Source organism: Etheostoma spectabile, chromosome 17, assembly GCF_008692095.1.
Source record: "Etheostoma spectabile isolate EspeVRDwgs_2016 chromosome 17, UIUC_Espe_1.0, whole genome shotgun sequence".
Classification (NCBI taxonomy): Eukaryota; Metazoa; Chordata; class Actinopteri; order Perciformes; family Percidae; genus Etheostoma; species Etheostoma spectabile.
The window spans coordinates 24290752-24305715 of record NC_045749.1 but is presented as its reverse complement, the minus strand read 5'-3'; the positions used below and the strand labels follow the sequence as shown (position 1 = coordinate 24305715).

General features: G+C 42.4%; 1 protein-coding gene across 4 annotated transcripts in view; it reads right to left on the bottom strand.

The window, feature by feature from the left end:
• The window catches only part of LOC116705643 (synaptic vesicular amine transporter), a 38405-nt gene that overhangs the window by 8662 nt on the left and 14779 nt on the right, over positions 1-14964 (bottom strand). For 2 of the 4 annotated variants that reach the window (XM_032542003.1, XM_032542004.1), the window contains 4 exons: positions 14843-14894; positions 13138-13201; positions 12392-12511; positions 11797-12168 (listed from right to left, as the gene is read on the bottom strand). In XM_032542003.1, coding sequence (XP_032397894.1) covers positions 11813-12168; positions 12392-12511; positions 13138-13201; positions 14843-14894 — 592 coding nt within the window. In that variant the 3' untranslated portion in view covers positions 11797-11812. Of the gene's footprint in view, positions 1-7688; positions 7693-9360; positions 11013-11796; positions 12169-12391; positions 12512-13137; positions 13202-14842; positions 14895-14964 lie in introns of those variants that run through there. The other 2 variants (XR_004335982.1, XM_032542005.1) reach the window with 2 other exon arrangements.

The following is a 14964-nucleotide window of genomic DNA, read 5'->3' as shown; positions in this document are numbered from 1 at the left end:
TAAAGTGTTATGAACCTGACATTTTCTGGTGCCGAAACCCGGGACTCAACAGCTGAGAAAGTCCAGGACCGCTCCAGATCAAGGCCGAAAAATCTGTATACAGCCGTCCACCCTTGCGGGACGGGGCCATAGGTTGATCCGGTGCTGCCCTGGCACCTCTCGGTGACGAGTCCCACGGTCAAGCAGCGAACAGACAGGGGTAAGTGATGCAGTTTTTATGCTTCTGAGTGGACACACGTTCTACTGCAGGAAAGGTGCACGGGGGGCCTGGGGTCCCGTTATTGCTAAGCTAGGTGAAAGTATCATTGATGTTTATTCTTACTGTCTGGGACTATATTGAGTAATATATTCTGTTGCCTGGGGCCAGATATAAAGCTTGAAGTAAGTGTAAAGTTGGTGTTTATTTTCGGTCTGGGACACAGCTGAGGTGATAACAGGGAAATATCAGTTGATATTTCCAAAGCGACATTTTTCCCCGAGCGGGGAAACCGGTTAAATGTCTTGAAGCCATTCTGATTAATTTCAGAAGTTCGGCAGGGTGATCACATGCTTTATTGATAGCGCTATCTTTTGTCTTGTTGAAGTTACTGTCTTGTGTACGCTATGTGCGTTGATTCATAGCGGGTTACTGTTTTGTGTTTTTGCTGTTACGCTATGTGTGTTGATTCATAGCGGGTTATTGTGTTGTTTGTGACCATTTGCTATTTGTTTGTGTTAAGTTTGGGTCCAAATTGGGAATATGCTCTCTCCCATTTGGGGTTGTTTTCACACACAGATCAAAAGGTAATTATCATGTTAGTGAGAAAGTCTGGCAGAGTACAGTGAATCAGCATTCCAGTGTCTTATCTCGGTCTGAGACACCAGGTAGTGGGAGACAGGAAGTTTCTTCTTTCTTTTGGAGCAAACGGTGTCTATATGTTAATTGTCTTTTGATCTAAACCATTTGGCAGAGACCGTGGGAGAGAAGGGGGTAAGAGAACAGAAGGTCTTAATTAAAAAAGGCTCAGGAACCACGGAGGGCTTGCTGATCCCACTCTGAAATCCAAACAAAAAGGGAGCAATTTCAAACAAAGTTGAAGTTTCATTTCAGTTGAAGTTTCACATAATTTGAATTGGATATTGAGACACTGTGAGACAGATGCTGACCGTGGTTCCACTGAGGGTATTCGGTGAAAGTCTATCCTTTGTTTTGGGAAATTTTGGTATGACAGATAAAAAGAGCTAATTAACATCATTTCATCCAGTACGGACTAGAAGGGGGTGACGAATAGATTTCAAAATCATACAGATAAACAGTCATCAGGGCTGCTTATCAGGATTTTCATCAAAAATAAATCTATCACAGATAAACAGTCATTGTAGCTTAAATGAAGTTACAGCTATTTGCAGGTTTTCACGCAAAGTTTACCGAGAACTAAACTGGGCCGTATAGTGACGATTATACGTAAAATAAGTACTTCGGCTGCTTGTTGACTATTTTTGGAAATGGATAACAAGAGCACAAAATCACACGTTCTTCAGCGCCGGTATTGGATGGAATGATGACAAACCATGGTCCGCAGGCTTTAAAATGCTTGGTTTATTAGGTGAAACAAAAAACAGGTTTCCTGATAATGGTTTTTTAAGTTACAGATAAACTTAGAGTGCTAAAACAGGATGTAGAAGAAAAAGAAAAATTATAGAGAGGGGGACAAACGATTAGCACCCAAAATCTGATTCAAATAGAAGAAAAGCAAAATAATGTTTTAGTCAGTGGATGGAAGAAGCCACTCATAGGGAAAGAAAACAGATTAAAAAAAACTAGTAACTAAGGAGGGAACAGATTATGCTGTTGAAACACAGAAAGGAGATATGAACCCCGTCACTAATGCATTTTCCCTCTATCCGAGTCTTAAAGATGGCGATCAGCTGCTCGACCCACCACCACCCACCCTCCTCCAACAACCAGGCTGAGGGGAGAAACACTGTCCGTGTCTCCCCCAGAGGCTAGAAACAGGAGCAGACCAGATCCCACACAGCACCCACCTCACTACAAGCTCTCTCCCTACAAGCAGCCACGGCCTCTCCCCTCTACATCTGACAATAACAGCAGCACCAGGTACTGCAAAGAATTTTTACAAGTCAGCTGAACAAGCTGAAAAGAAGAAAAATCACTTGGACAGTGTCAACGTTGGCTGGAGAGGGGGGGGCACAAGCAAAGGCAAAGCGAGAGGAAAAGGCAGAGAGGCAGAGGGCGAGGTGGAGGGCCGAGGCCAACAGTGGACCGAGACACATGCTTCAACTGTGGAGGAAGAGGTCACTGGGCGGACAAATGCCCATCCCCAAAAACATGAAGGGGAACGACAACAGAGGGGTCCACCAGCAGGGGATCGCACCTACAGCCAGCAAAGGGCGGATGAAAGGGAGGAGGGGAACGGGAGTGGTGGAGAGTCTGAGCCAGTCTGCACCGGAGAAGGGAAGTGAAAATGCAATTAACACACACTAACTAATCTGCTTGCAATGAAGTAACTGCTTTTACACGCTACAGCCCATAAACATCTCACTCTTCCTCACACGATAGGGAAAAGTCTAGACGCAATATTGTCACCTAGGAAAAGAAAAAAAAAAAAAACATGTAGAAGGTTTTCCTACTTATGCAATGTATTTATCTGAGGTGTATGAATTGGCTACTACGATCTTAAAGGTGTAGGGAAGGGAGGTAGAGTTTTTGGTTTATTTAGGTGCAATAAATTATGTCCAAAACATCTTTTTTTGCAAATCAAAAGCTTTCTAGTAGAGTAGTTCTTGAAAGGAGTGCAAGTGGAGCAATTGTCCCAGAATTCTTTTTTTTTTATTATCTCCCATGGATGTGTGGACATAGGGTTAGATGATTCGGAGCAGGAGAGAAGGGCAAAATGGTTTTTGCTCTCTCCTGTGTTCTGTGATTTAGTTAGGTAGAGGTCTAATGTTTGGGGCGTAGGAGTTATCTCGAGCTCCTACAGGTCTCAAGGTTATGAGATTAGAAGAGGTCACAGCCAGTCTGACTCTGTTTTCACGTACACACACACACATTTTAGCTGATTTTTCAGTGGTATATCTGTCTCTGGGTCAGGCTGCCAGCCGCTGCATGAGGCCAGAGATGTGATTTAACCCTTGCTGACTTCAGGTCAGAACTAAACTACATTCCACTTATTTTGTCTCATCAGAAAGAGAGGACATGTTTGTTGAAGAATTTTCAGGGAAACAACGGATGAGCTTGAGTGTGCTTACACATACTGGCAAACCTTGACTGATAAGCAGAGAATGTTTCTCAGAGTCCAGCACTCATAAGCTCATATCTCTCTTCTGTCTAACCTTCCACAGATCAGTGGAGAAACTTGGGACACTTTGTCCTAGACTGTGACCAGCTGACTGACTGGACTGAAACCGTGGATGGGGACGTTTACACCTCCCTTTCCACGGGAGTTTATTGGAAACTCTTGTCACACGATGTGACCGCCGCGCGCAGTGTGTTCCAGCGGAAAGAAGCGACACGCACACACACATTAATTTTTTTTTATAATGCTGTGAATGTTTCCCCCACAGAGATCTCACCATTGCTGTCCCACGAGCCGACACACCTGTGGGGAGCGCATAAATGTGGAAAATCTCGTAAAAATTGTCAGCCTGATGTCATCACGCCGCTCTCAGACTTCAGGCCCAAAAAAATTATCAGTAGCCACTGAAACAAGATGGAATCCGACCGGTCTTTAACTCTCTATTGAAAGCAGGAGTTAGTTCCATGTCGCACGCCTATTTTCCCTGTCAAGAAAATTCGTGAGTAGGGGGAACCGGTCAAATGGCGTTTTGTTCAGGACCTCAAAGCAGTAAATGCAGCGGTCCACGCACGTGCACCCACCGTACCAAACCGTACGTTGTTCTTCAAGGAATTCCAGGGGTGGGCACAATATTTTTCTGTTGTTTGTTTGTCTAACGTTTGTTTGTTTAGCGTTCCAGTGGACAAAGACAGCACATTCTGGGTTGCATACCTGTTGGATGGTAAGGCATACACATTCACACGTTTAGGACAAGGATTTGTGACAGCCCAACCGTCCACAACGAAGCTCTGAGAGAGAGCCTTGAGAGTCTAACTATTGCACTATTGCATTTTTGGTGTCACCTGGCAGCAGGGGGGCACAAAGCTAGTTTAACTAACTGCAATTTGTGAAAAAGAAGTGCATTTTTTTGGGTTGTGACATTTCAGCGTCAGGGAAAACATTGTCCTCATCTCAGATTGAGGAGATACTTTCCCTCCCAAAACCTGCACAAATTATGTCATTTCTAGGAATGTGTTCCTATTGTCGTGTTTTAATCCCACATTATGCTCGATTAGTTCGGCCTTTAGCTAACATAATACATGGTAGAGATCTGTCTGCACACACCCAGTGCATCTGACTGATTTTTCACTTCCAGCTTCAGTAGCTGCAGAGTTCAGTGGACAGTGCAGGGTGCACCTTTAATAAGGGTGTCTGGCAGGGGCCAGATAAAAACCTTGCCTTCCACGCCATTTTTCCCACATTTTGCAGAGTTGCAGAGAGCAGCTGTAAGTTCAGAACACTTAGCGGCTCAGGAAGAACCACAGAGTCCAATCCCTATCAGAGAGCTGACAAGCCCTGCTTAACAGAATACTTGTATCATATGTGGCTGTGATGAGCCATGAGGAGCCATGTCTCATGAGGGGGGAATGATGTCGCAGGTGGTGTTTCACACCTTCAAAGGTTTCAATTCTTACTTACAACACATTTTTTTAGGGGTTGCATTATCTGTTGCAGACATAATCCACAGGGAAATGTGTGATCTAAATGGGTAATATTAATAAAGGGGCGAGTGCTATTATTGTTAACGACAACATGGTCTTCACAACATTTGAACATATGATGAAATTTGTTGATCTCACACCGTCAGAGGGGAAAAAGCGTTGTTTGGTGAGGTGTTTCCACTTCAAAACAAACTTCTTCAGTGTTAGCATAAGCTCTAATGACAGAAAGCAATCCCAGATGGGGAATATCAAGTCGGTTGTCAAGCGATGACAGCATGTTAAGAACAAAACTACGTACGTGCGAATGAGGGTAAGGACGCACAGTAACCTCCGTGTGAGATCCTTTTTGGCAGACCACCCAGTGTGGGGGTTAGAAGCTTCTAGAGCCTCCTTCCCTCCACGGCTCTGTGTGAGCATGATATGTTAGAGTAGGGTGTACAACTGTCTTTCTGACATAAGAATCCAGGTTTCTGCTGCCCTGCCCCACCCAGCAGAAGGACCGCTCCACACGCTGCAGCCAGGGGATTTTGTGATCGTAAGAAACTTCAGGAGGAGAAACTGACAATCGAAACACTGGCAAGGTCCCTTCCAGGTTCTTCTGGTCACCCACAGCAGTGAAGGTTGCTGAGAGGGCAACGTGGGTCTACGCATCACACTGCAAGAGGGTTTCAAGACCAGAGGACAAGCCAGGCCCGCCAGACGCCCGGAAATCTGACATGAGACGTTCTGTGTCACCAACGTTGCAACACAACACACACCTCAAATGAGGCAGTGGTAAAGACTGACTCCGACGGTGTGTGACGTGCTAGTGGACGAACCTCTGACACCAGAAGAAATCCACAACACCAGAGGCAAGACCGCCTGTAACCACAGCCCGGTACTGCATCGCCCAGCCCCACACACGCACACAGCACTTTCCTGCAGGGCACAGCACTCGCTGTGACGATGGAAGAACACAGGAAGGGAAAGACATGGTGTATGAGACAAATGTATTCTTGTTTTCTGTTTTCTGTCTGTGGTTGTGGGGGTGCATTTTTTAAACAGATATGATAGGCTAGTGCTGGACCAGTTGACGGCGTCACAAGGCGATGTGTGCACGATTATTGGTACTACGTGTTGCACTTTTATCCCAGATAAGGACAAAGATGCTGGAATCATTCAGCAAGCCATCCTCAATTTGACTGCTCTTAGAGATGCTGCTGAGGCAGATAATGTGGTTAAAGGAGATTTCCTCTCCTGGTTGACTTCAGGACCATGGTATGGATTATTGCTTAAAATTGTTACTCCCCTTGTAACAGTACTGGTAATAATTTTCATAGTGCTAGGATGTGTAATGCCTTGTGTTCATACTCTGATACAACGTACTATGTCTCAAGCATTGACCAACTATGCACATGTTCAATACCAGCAGCTCTCTGCTAAATCTGATCAATATAACAAATGTGTCCCAAGCCCACACGATGATGTATTAAACCACCTGTAAACAATACTTTTGAACTTATCTTGGCCAAAAGGGCGGCCGCTCCTAAGAGAGGGTCGAGAAGGAATTTCCCCTTTCAACAGAAAGGTTTTCGCCTTCTCCATGATGGGTATACAACCTTCCTGTGAGTACATGTGATGATGTGATTAATGAAAGCCAACTGGAGAGATAATTACTGATGTTTGTTAAATGTACAACAGGAGGGAAATGATAGAGAATTCATTTTTATAAAGTCTTTTATTGCTTATTTCTTTGTAGCTGTTTCTTAATTAGTATAACTTTCCTAATTAGTATAACTTTCATGCTTATTATTATATGCACATTTAACAATACTATGTTTCTTTCAAGCCGTGTCTGTGTTTCTTCAGTCGCTGCTGCCTAAACAAAAGGCAATAAATGTCCCACTGTTGCATATCACAGAAGATAACAAGAGCCTTAGATCCGAGGTCAGTTAGAGTACATGCCAGCCCAGGGTTTCTGGCGTAGGCATTAGACCCCTCCTTACATCAACACCTGTGAATCTTCTGTGTGTGTGTGTTTGAATAAAGGGACAGAGCTGCAGAGAAATTGTTGAAGTTCCCACTAGAGCTGCGCTGCGGAAAGGCTGCTCTGGTGGTGGCTTCCCTTTTGCAACTGTCAATTAACTGCTCATTTGCCGCCTGAGTCTCGTTTTCTTGCTTGACCGTCATTATTTAGTAAGGTAAAGTGTTATGAACCTGACATCCACCACTAACTGTGGTGCTCAGTTCAGTATACTATTAGACCTGTTTACATAAACACATGTCTTTATGGACTATTATGTCTGTCCATTGCATAATTCCTAATTTATTCTCAAGACTGTGAATCTTTGCACATCCCCTATGACAGTGGTTCCCAAACATTTTCACTCAAAGGACCCCTAAAAGGACCCCCCCCCCCCCCCCTTGATAAGATTTTTCCCCAGGGTCCCCCATCTGATAGAGTGTTTGCTTATAGATGTTTTTGAAACCCATGACCATAACAGTCATACATTCTGTCATTGTGCTACTTTTGAATAGAATTACAGTGAAAGGTAAAGTAAAATATTTTTCTCCCCCTTTTTGCTGGGGACCCCCTGGAACCTCCACAAGGACCCCTGGGGGACCTCAGACCCTACGATGGGAACCACTACCCTAGAGTTTAATATACATTCCCATTGGTGTCTGCCAATGGTGGAATGTACTCTACTGGACTCAACTGTACTTTACTGTGCTATACTGTACTCTACTCTACTGTACTGTACTCTACTGTACTCTACTGCACTCTACTGGACTCAACTGTACTTTACTGTGCTATACTGTACTCTACTCTACTGTACTCTACTGTACTGTACTCTACTGGACTCTACTGTACTCAACTGCACTGTACTCTACTGTACTCTACTGTACTGTACTCTACTGGACTCTACTGGACTCTACTGTACTGTACTGTACACTTACTTTAGTTACTCCACTACATTCATCTGTTACAGCTTTAGTTACTAGTTACTTTCCACATTAAGATTCATGCACACTAAACACGTGGTTTATATAATCTGAAATTTTATTATAAAGTTACCTAGCAACAATATAACGGCTCCAGGTCCAGCTGAGATGATGATGTCATTAAACACACAGCTGGGTGGATCCTTTACACTTTCTAAAAATACTTTTCAGATAGATTGACCCGTTTTCATATATCAATGTTCGTTTTAATTCCCCAAACTTTTTTTTATGTTTATTGACAATAATTTCCAAAAATAACTGTAAAGCTAAAGTTAATAAGTTAGTGTTACGTAGTGTTAAAAACATAAAAAGTGACATTGAAACATTGAAAAAAGCATTAAAAGAGTTAAAAAGGGACAAAAATGTAAGAAAAAGTTAAAAGGATCAATAAAAATCAACAAACAACTGATTTTGAATTTTTACGGCAAGACAACACAAGGGTTAATGCTTTATCTACATTTTCCTGATGAGACTTACACACCTGTACTGAAGTAACATTTTCAATGCAGGACCTTTCCTTGTAATAGAGTATTTTTACAGTGTGGTATTAGTACTTTTACTTAATACCATTGGTGCCTTGCCCCCTCCCCCTCAGCACTGGCTCCCCCCAAGGCGGCGTGCTGAGCCCACCAGTGACTCCCACCTGACCTCCCACTACTCTGGGACTCCATTGGCTGATAACAGGCCAGGGGTGGGACTCCTCTGGGGAGGGGACGAGTCCGCCCACAGAGACTCGGTGAGGTGTACAACCTGTCACTACATTAAAAAAAATTAAAAAAAAACCTTTGTGGAAAGTAGGGCTGAGGCATGTAGGGCATTATTGTTTATTGACATAATTTTAAAAATGGCTTCCTTTGCCTAGAATTGCCATTTTCTAGTTTTCATTTTCCCAATGATTGACCTTAATGTTTTCTGTTCATAAGGAATTGCTGACGGCGACTACATCAGATCTTCTTCCAGCAGAACAGAGCTGACAGGACAATCTCTTATGTTCTTCTTTACAAAGTAAATACATTGAGACTCACTGACTGATGCCTGATGTGCATTTTTCTTACAAAACTGTTTTTAGAAATGCCTCATATCCTATTGTCTCTAGAAGTGTGTTAATCAACCTTGTGTTTTGTTAAAGAATGAAAAGAAAATCCCAATACCAGTGGTGGAAGAAGTATTGCCATTCTTTATGCATTCTTCATGTGTCCATGTGTTTTTGCCCCACTCCCTACGGACTGAGCTGCTGCCACCACTTAGCCCTCCTTCACTAACCGTGTCCGGCTCCCTCACTTCCTCACTGCTTTACAGCAGCGCCATCTTGTGCTCTGGTAACGCCTCTGCAGCCGTGGTGTACAAGTACTCAACACTCCTACTCATACCGTGTAATGTAGCAACTGATATTTCATTAGAACTAAAAAACTGTAGATTGAGGGTGTGACAGAAGGATCCCACACTGACATGCACACATACAGTTCCTATGTTTGGGAATGTTTCCAACAGAGACTCAGTAGATTGAGTAGTAATAGTAGTAGTAGTAGTAGAAGTAGTAGTATTAGAGAAACCATGACGTATAATCACAGACAGCCATAAAAACATATTTTATTGCAGAGTTAGAGATGGGGGTGCAGACAGACAATAGGTCCGGTGTCCACAATTTGTTATAAAAAGTAGGAAGCATTGTTTAACAGTTACTTACATTAAATGTTTTAAAATCTGTTACATAAGGTACTGCTAATATTATTTCATCATCTGTACACAAATGTAATTAGTGGATGCACATGTCCGTGGGTGGGGCTGCATGGCCGTGGTAATGTGGGCTGGTCTGGCTACAGTGCCAGGGCTGGATCTTTGTCCCAGTCAGCCCCGGGACAGAAATGTCAAAGTGTCCTGATGTCCTGTGGTTGTGGGGCAAACATTTTACCCCCAGGCCACAAGCCACTCCTGCTTCTACTCATCAGTGGCCCAAACAGAGAAGGTGATTGGTGGAAAGAGTCTGTGTTGTCAGGTATTTAGTCGGAATCAGAAGTAACACTTACAAGGAATTTGCCTTTGTGGTTGGTCCATACCAATTTGAAACATTAATATGAAACAATAAATACAGAAACAAATACCAACAATAAAGCTGTTTAACATTAAGAAGAAAGAAGCTGTATGGATTAGTGCAGTGTACGTAGCATCTCTGAGAACAGGAGGCAACCAGCGACCATATTGGTATTTTAGTAAACATGTGTCCTCCCATATGAGAGACAGAGAGCAGAGAATGCAATATGATTCAATTATAATGCTACAAATGAGCATGACTGCCTATGAAAAATAGTGGCTTTCCTACTCCACCAAGAACACTATTTTGCTAGAAACAATTGGTTTTTATTAGTCAGAACATTAAATATACAGACATAATATACCCTGATTGTCCCTTTACTTAGATATATATGTAAATATATAATACAAAATGACTATGTTATATATTTTGTTGAGTTGTGTACTTACATTATCCCAAATGTTTCCAAAGATGTTCAAACCCAGAGAAGTCTGTCGTTCTAAACGACAACATAGAGGCGTGTCCTTTGGGTCGCCTCTCAGTATAACCTTTGACCCCCCCCCCCACGGTTAACAGCGCCAGGCTGCTTAAACTCGTGTGACAAACAAAAAAATTAATAAAAAGTAAATATTGGGCATGCATAATTCCTAAAATAATTGTTCCATAATAGTGATGAAGAGATGGATTCTAAACCTTTGAATTAGCGTTAAACTGATGCTTCACCACTGTCATGTCTGCATGAAATGGGTTGTGCTGCTCAGGAGCTTCCTGACTAAAAAAGTATTTTAAAATGGGCACATTAATGAAAAAATTTGAGAGCAACTTAAGGGAGTATTCTAATGAGCCTGCATGTGACAATTGAAGAGAAGCCAAATCTGAATGGCTTGTTAAATGACATGTTTTCATGATATGCCCCCATAAAGTATTTAATGTGGATAAATCCTTAATTTACTCAATAGGGTCAGAATCGGGCCTATCCCAATGCAACTGACGGCGCATCCCTGGTAAAAAGTTAAAAGAGGCAAACACTGATGGAGGTAAAATGACCGAAAAGATGAACACATGGTGGTGAATCCAGACAGAATGCAATGAGAGAGGTGGAGCAGGCTGGCAGACGCTGCATGGGGACAAACAAATGGACACGAAGGCCGATGGAGACACGCATGCAGCCGACTGATGTCCAGTGATGGTTATTCATGGTTTTTCTCCCTCCAATAAAGTCTGTAAAACATGAGAGAGTATGTGTTTCTGTAAAGCTCTAAACAGAAATGTGGAAATGACAAACTGGCAACACCTTTATAAGAGGTATTTGCACGTGTTGTGTAAGATACACATATGAACCTTATGGAAGCTCTTTTTTCTTTCATTGCCTTTGGAATAAAAAATCATTTACTCAGGAGTTCCAACAGTGCAACGGGGGTTTACCTCAATATTCATAGTAAAGCAGAAATAAATAAGGCAAGCTCAACAACAACTAGTAACATCAATGCATGAACAATGGGTTTGGCTGGTTATGGAACTGAGCAAAATGATGCTAAATGGACAATAGTGTCAAATGGCAAAACACATTTAACTTTTCCCTAACCTATTAAAGCTGTGTCTCTCTACTTCAGTAGAACACCATAGCTTATATTGCTCTTGGGGGGAAAGTGTTGGGTCTTTGTAAATTATAGAGTCGGGTCTAGACCCTACTCTTATCTGTAACGTGTCCTGAGATAACTCCTGTTAGGTTATGACAAAATCAATAAAATTCAAATGGAATAAGAAACTGTTAACAGATTAGCCATGTTGGTCCATCCTTCAGTGTCCCATGTCCTAGGTCAGCCTGTGACGTGGACACAGTTCTAACGTCTTAAAAGCAGACATGGTTAGAAATAGAACATGCTGGTACCTTTTGAACAGTTCAGCACTTTTTTTGAAAAGGTTTTTTTGTTGTATATCTGAAGATGTGACATGCAAAGTTCCAGGCAAATCAGGTGAACACCACAGGATGAGTTCGGGCGAATCCTATGTCATGTGATTCAGCTTAATTCAAGAAAGTGGAAGTGGAAGGTTATTAAATGTGCGATGTGTAACCATGTAAACCGGTCTACTTTGATTATAGCGGCACCTGTTAGTCCACATCGGTCATTTTTGATTTGTGAGGTGTAACATTTTGTTGACTTTGCCTTCCAGGGCTTCCATATTTCTTTATGTTCATAGAGGATTTCATTGACTGTATGTATGTGTGCTTTGAATCTTACAATTTTCTCTTCTTGTCCCGGTGGACTCCTGAGGAAGATGCAAAGAGGAGCAAAAATAATATCCACTATTCCAATGATGGTCATCAGCCAGGGGAAGCCAATACTCTCAGCTATTGGTCCTCCGATGGATGGACCTGGATCAGTCAGGGACACATCACACACAACACTTCTTTAGTTTGGCTTTTTGGATTAGAGCAGCACTTTGCACTCCAACTCTCTACAGACATATGGTTAGCAACAGGTTCAGTTAGGGTAAATACATACACTTACACTTTCTGTTGCTTTTCAAATTCAAAGTCACTTTAGAGGTATCATAATAGTCTATAATATTGCTAAGGTTTCATGGTTCCTTCTTACCTAAAGCAAATCCTAAGCATAAAGCCACATCAGCAATGGCATACACACTTCCATAAACAGACACATGGCGCAGGTCCACCAGGTCACCCATGATAGGCATCATAGACGAGTCCACCATGCCTGTAACACAGCACAGACCATACAGCTCTCACACACTCAACACTTCAGTACTTCAGGGTTTCCTGCAGCACTTTGCAGTTAAGGTGGCCGCCTAAACAACACATGCCTGCCGCCTTAACTAAAAAAATTAGTATATGAGCGATTTCCACCGTGTTGATCTGTCCTGTTTTCTCCCTTTCATTCTAAACCGTGACCAACGCCAGTCTCCCTTCTCTGCAGAATGCATTAAAAAAAAAAGCGCCATGCATTGGAATTTTTACAATCTTTAAATATGTGATAAGCCCCCCGAATCGCGTGATGCGTCCAAACAGCCGCATCTGGTGGTCCAATGTCATCGCGCTACTGATCATTGTTCGACCAAACATTCTACAACATTCTTTATCCAAGAAAAAAGAAAAAGAAAAATATTTTGGGGGAAGACGTTCATCTGGCATTTGGATAGCCGACCATCTTCATCATGCCCACTTCTGACACACAAGCACCATTTCAACAGGTTTGATACGACATGCCTGTCGACCCCCCCCCCTCCCGGTCTGACAGCAAACTCCCCCCTACTCCTTTAACTTACACATTTGCTGCAGGAAAACCCTGTACTTGATAAGCATAGTATTACATGTCTGACTTACCAAGAGCAAAACCCACACCAAAGTTGGGAACAATCAGACCATAGATGTTTTTGGCAAATGGAACCTAGAGCAGAACAGATTTACAAAAATGTATATTTATGTTAATTTAATTTGAATTCATGCATTTGTGAGTATGTATTCATATGTAACGACAAACATTTTCCATGTGGGAGCGATGCTGGCTGCTTTTTGATATTAACATTAAAATCCCTGAATTCAGACTCGCATTGGCAGAATGAGGGATGAATGAATTTGGAGAGTCATGAGATATAGAACTGGTGGATAATCTGGATCACTTGGAGAGCCTGGCTGTTGTTCTATCAAACAACAGTTCCAACCTCCTCAATGCTGTTTTGTACATTAAACTCCTAACCTGGCTTTGAGAATACAAACCTTGTAGACTTAGTGTACATATAAGACTTTACATTCTGCATGTAGTGGATCAACTATTGTGTTTCTACTGGCTGAGGAATGTAAAACATGTCAGAACTGATAATATGTCAGAACTCGTAATATGATGTCATGGTCATGGAAGACTTGGAACATGCGGACACGCCATAGGTTTTGTTGTCATTACTTAGAATTCCTCATGGGGGAGACAGAAAGTATTAGTAAAAAGTACAATAGCTTTAAAGCAATAAGGTCAAGGATTTTTTAACCTATTAACGTACTATGCATTCATACATTCTTTGCTCTCTCCCACAAGACACCTTTGTTATACAGACACAACTCCCCCAGGCTGGGATCATCATGGCCTCAATAGAGCCAGCCTCTCAAACACTAAAAACACTGAAAACTCCTTTAGAGGGGCGGAAACAGATATCACATGTACAATCTCTCTACAAAGTGTTAATATTAGCTCAAGTTGGCTGACTCTGCAGGGTCTAGACATCGTCTCTGTTGCTAGGTTGTTTGGGTCGGCTTAATTGCTGGAGTAGTAAACATGGTTTCATTAATAGCTTTTATTCTGTTGGTAACCATTGTATAATAGCAATATTATATAACAGGGTGAGCTTTACCATCATTGGCCCTTCAGTGATGCGGCCAGTTGCCAATGACGACGGTAAAGCTCACCCTGTCGTGTAATATTATAGTGTGTTCCATTTGTACTTGGAAGTCAGATTTTCCAATGTCAAATTCGGAAACATGGCCCCTCACCTCAAACTTCCGGGCTCGGAACCTGGACAGCCTCGAGCCTAGACTAAAAAATCATCAGTTGTGAAGTCTGTGGTAATATACAGTTATGAGAACTTCTGTCTTATTTATGTCTCACTAAATCAGTTGTACACACAGTCCTGTCCAACGTCAATCTGTGGACTTGTTGCTACGCTGTTTGTATGCACAAAAAATGCCTGATGCGTTGTTATGAACTTGCAATGCTAACACTGGCTGACCTGGCTAGAGCGAATGAAAACAGTGAAACTCAGACTTGTAAATGGAGTCTTTTCGGCTGGATGTTAATAGGGAGTGAACAGGCTTTCCGTAGACAGGCTTTGGTGAGACTAACTTGACTGTGACGTCATTCCCAGTTTCTGCTTCAGAGTTCCAAGGTAAATGCCCACCACACAAATCCTCCTTAGAATTCAGTTGATTTAAAGCAGCAACATCTCTGCTCCATTCCCTAAACTCTTCAGTGACCCTCCAGTGCTCAAATATCTGATATCTGAAGACCCACTAATGGTGTAGTTGTCAGCCTCATACTTACACAGATTACACTGACTCCAACCAGCACTATTCCAATGAGAGCACAAAGCCATCTGTCAGGGAGAGAAGCCAGGGTCAGTGTTATCAGAATCAAACCACTTTGACAAAGATCAACCACAATAG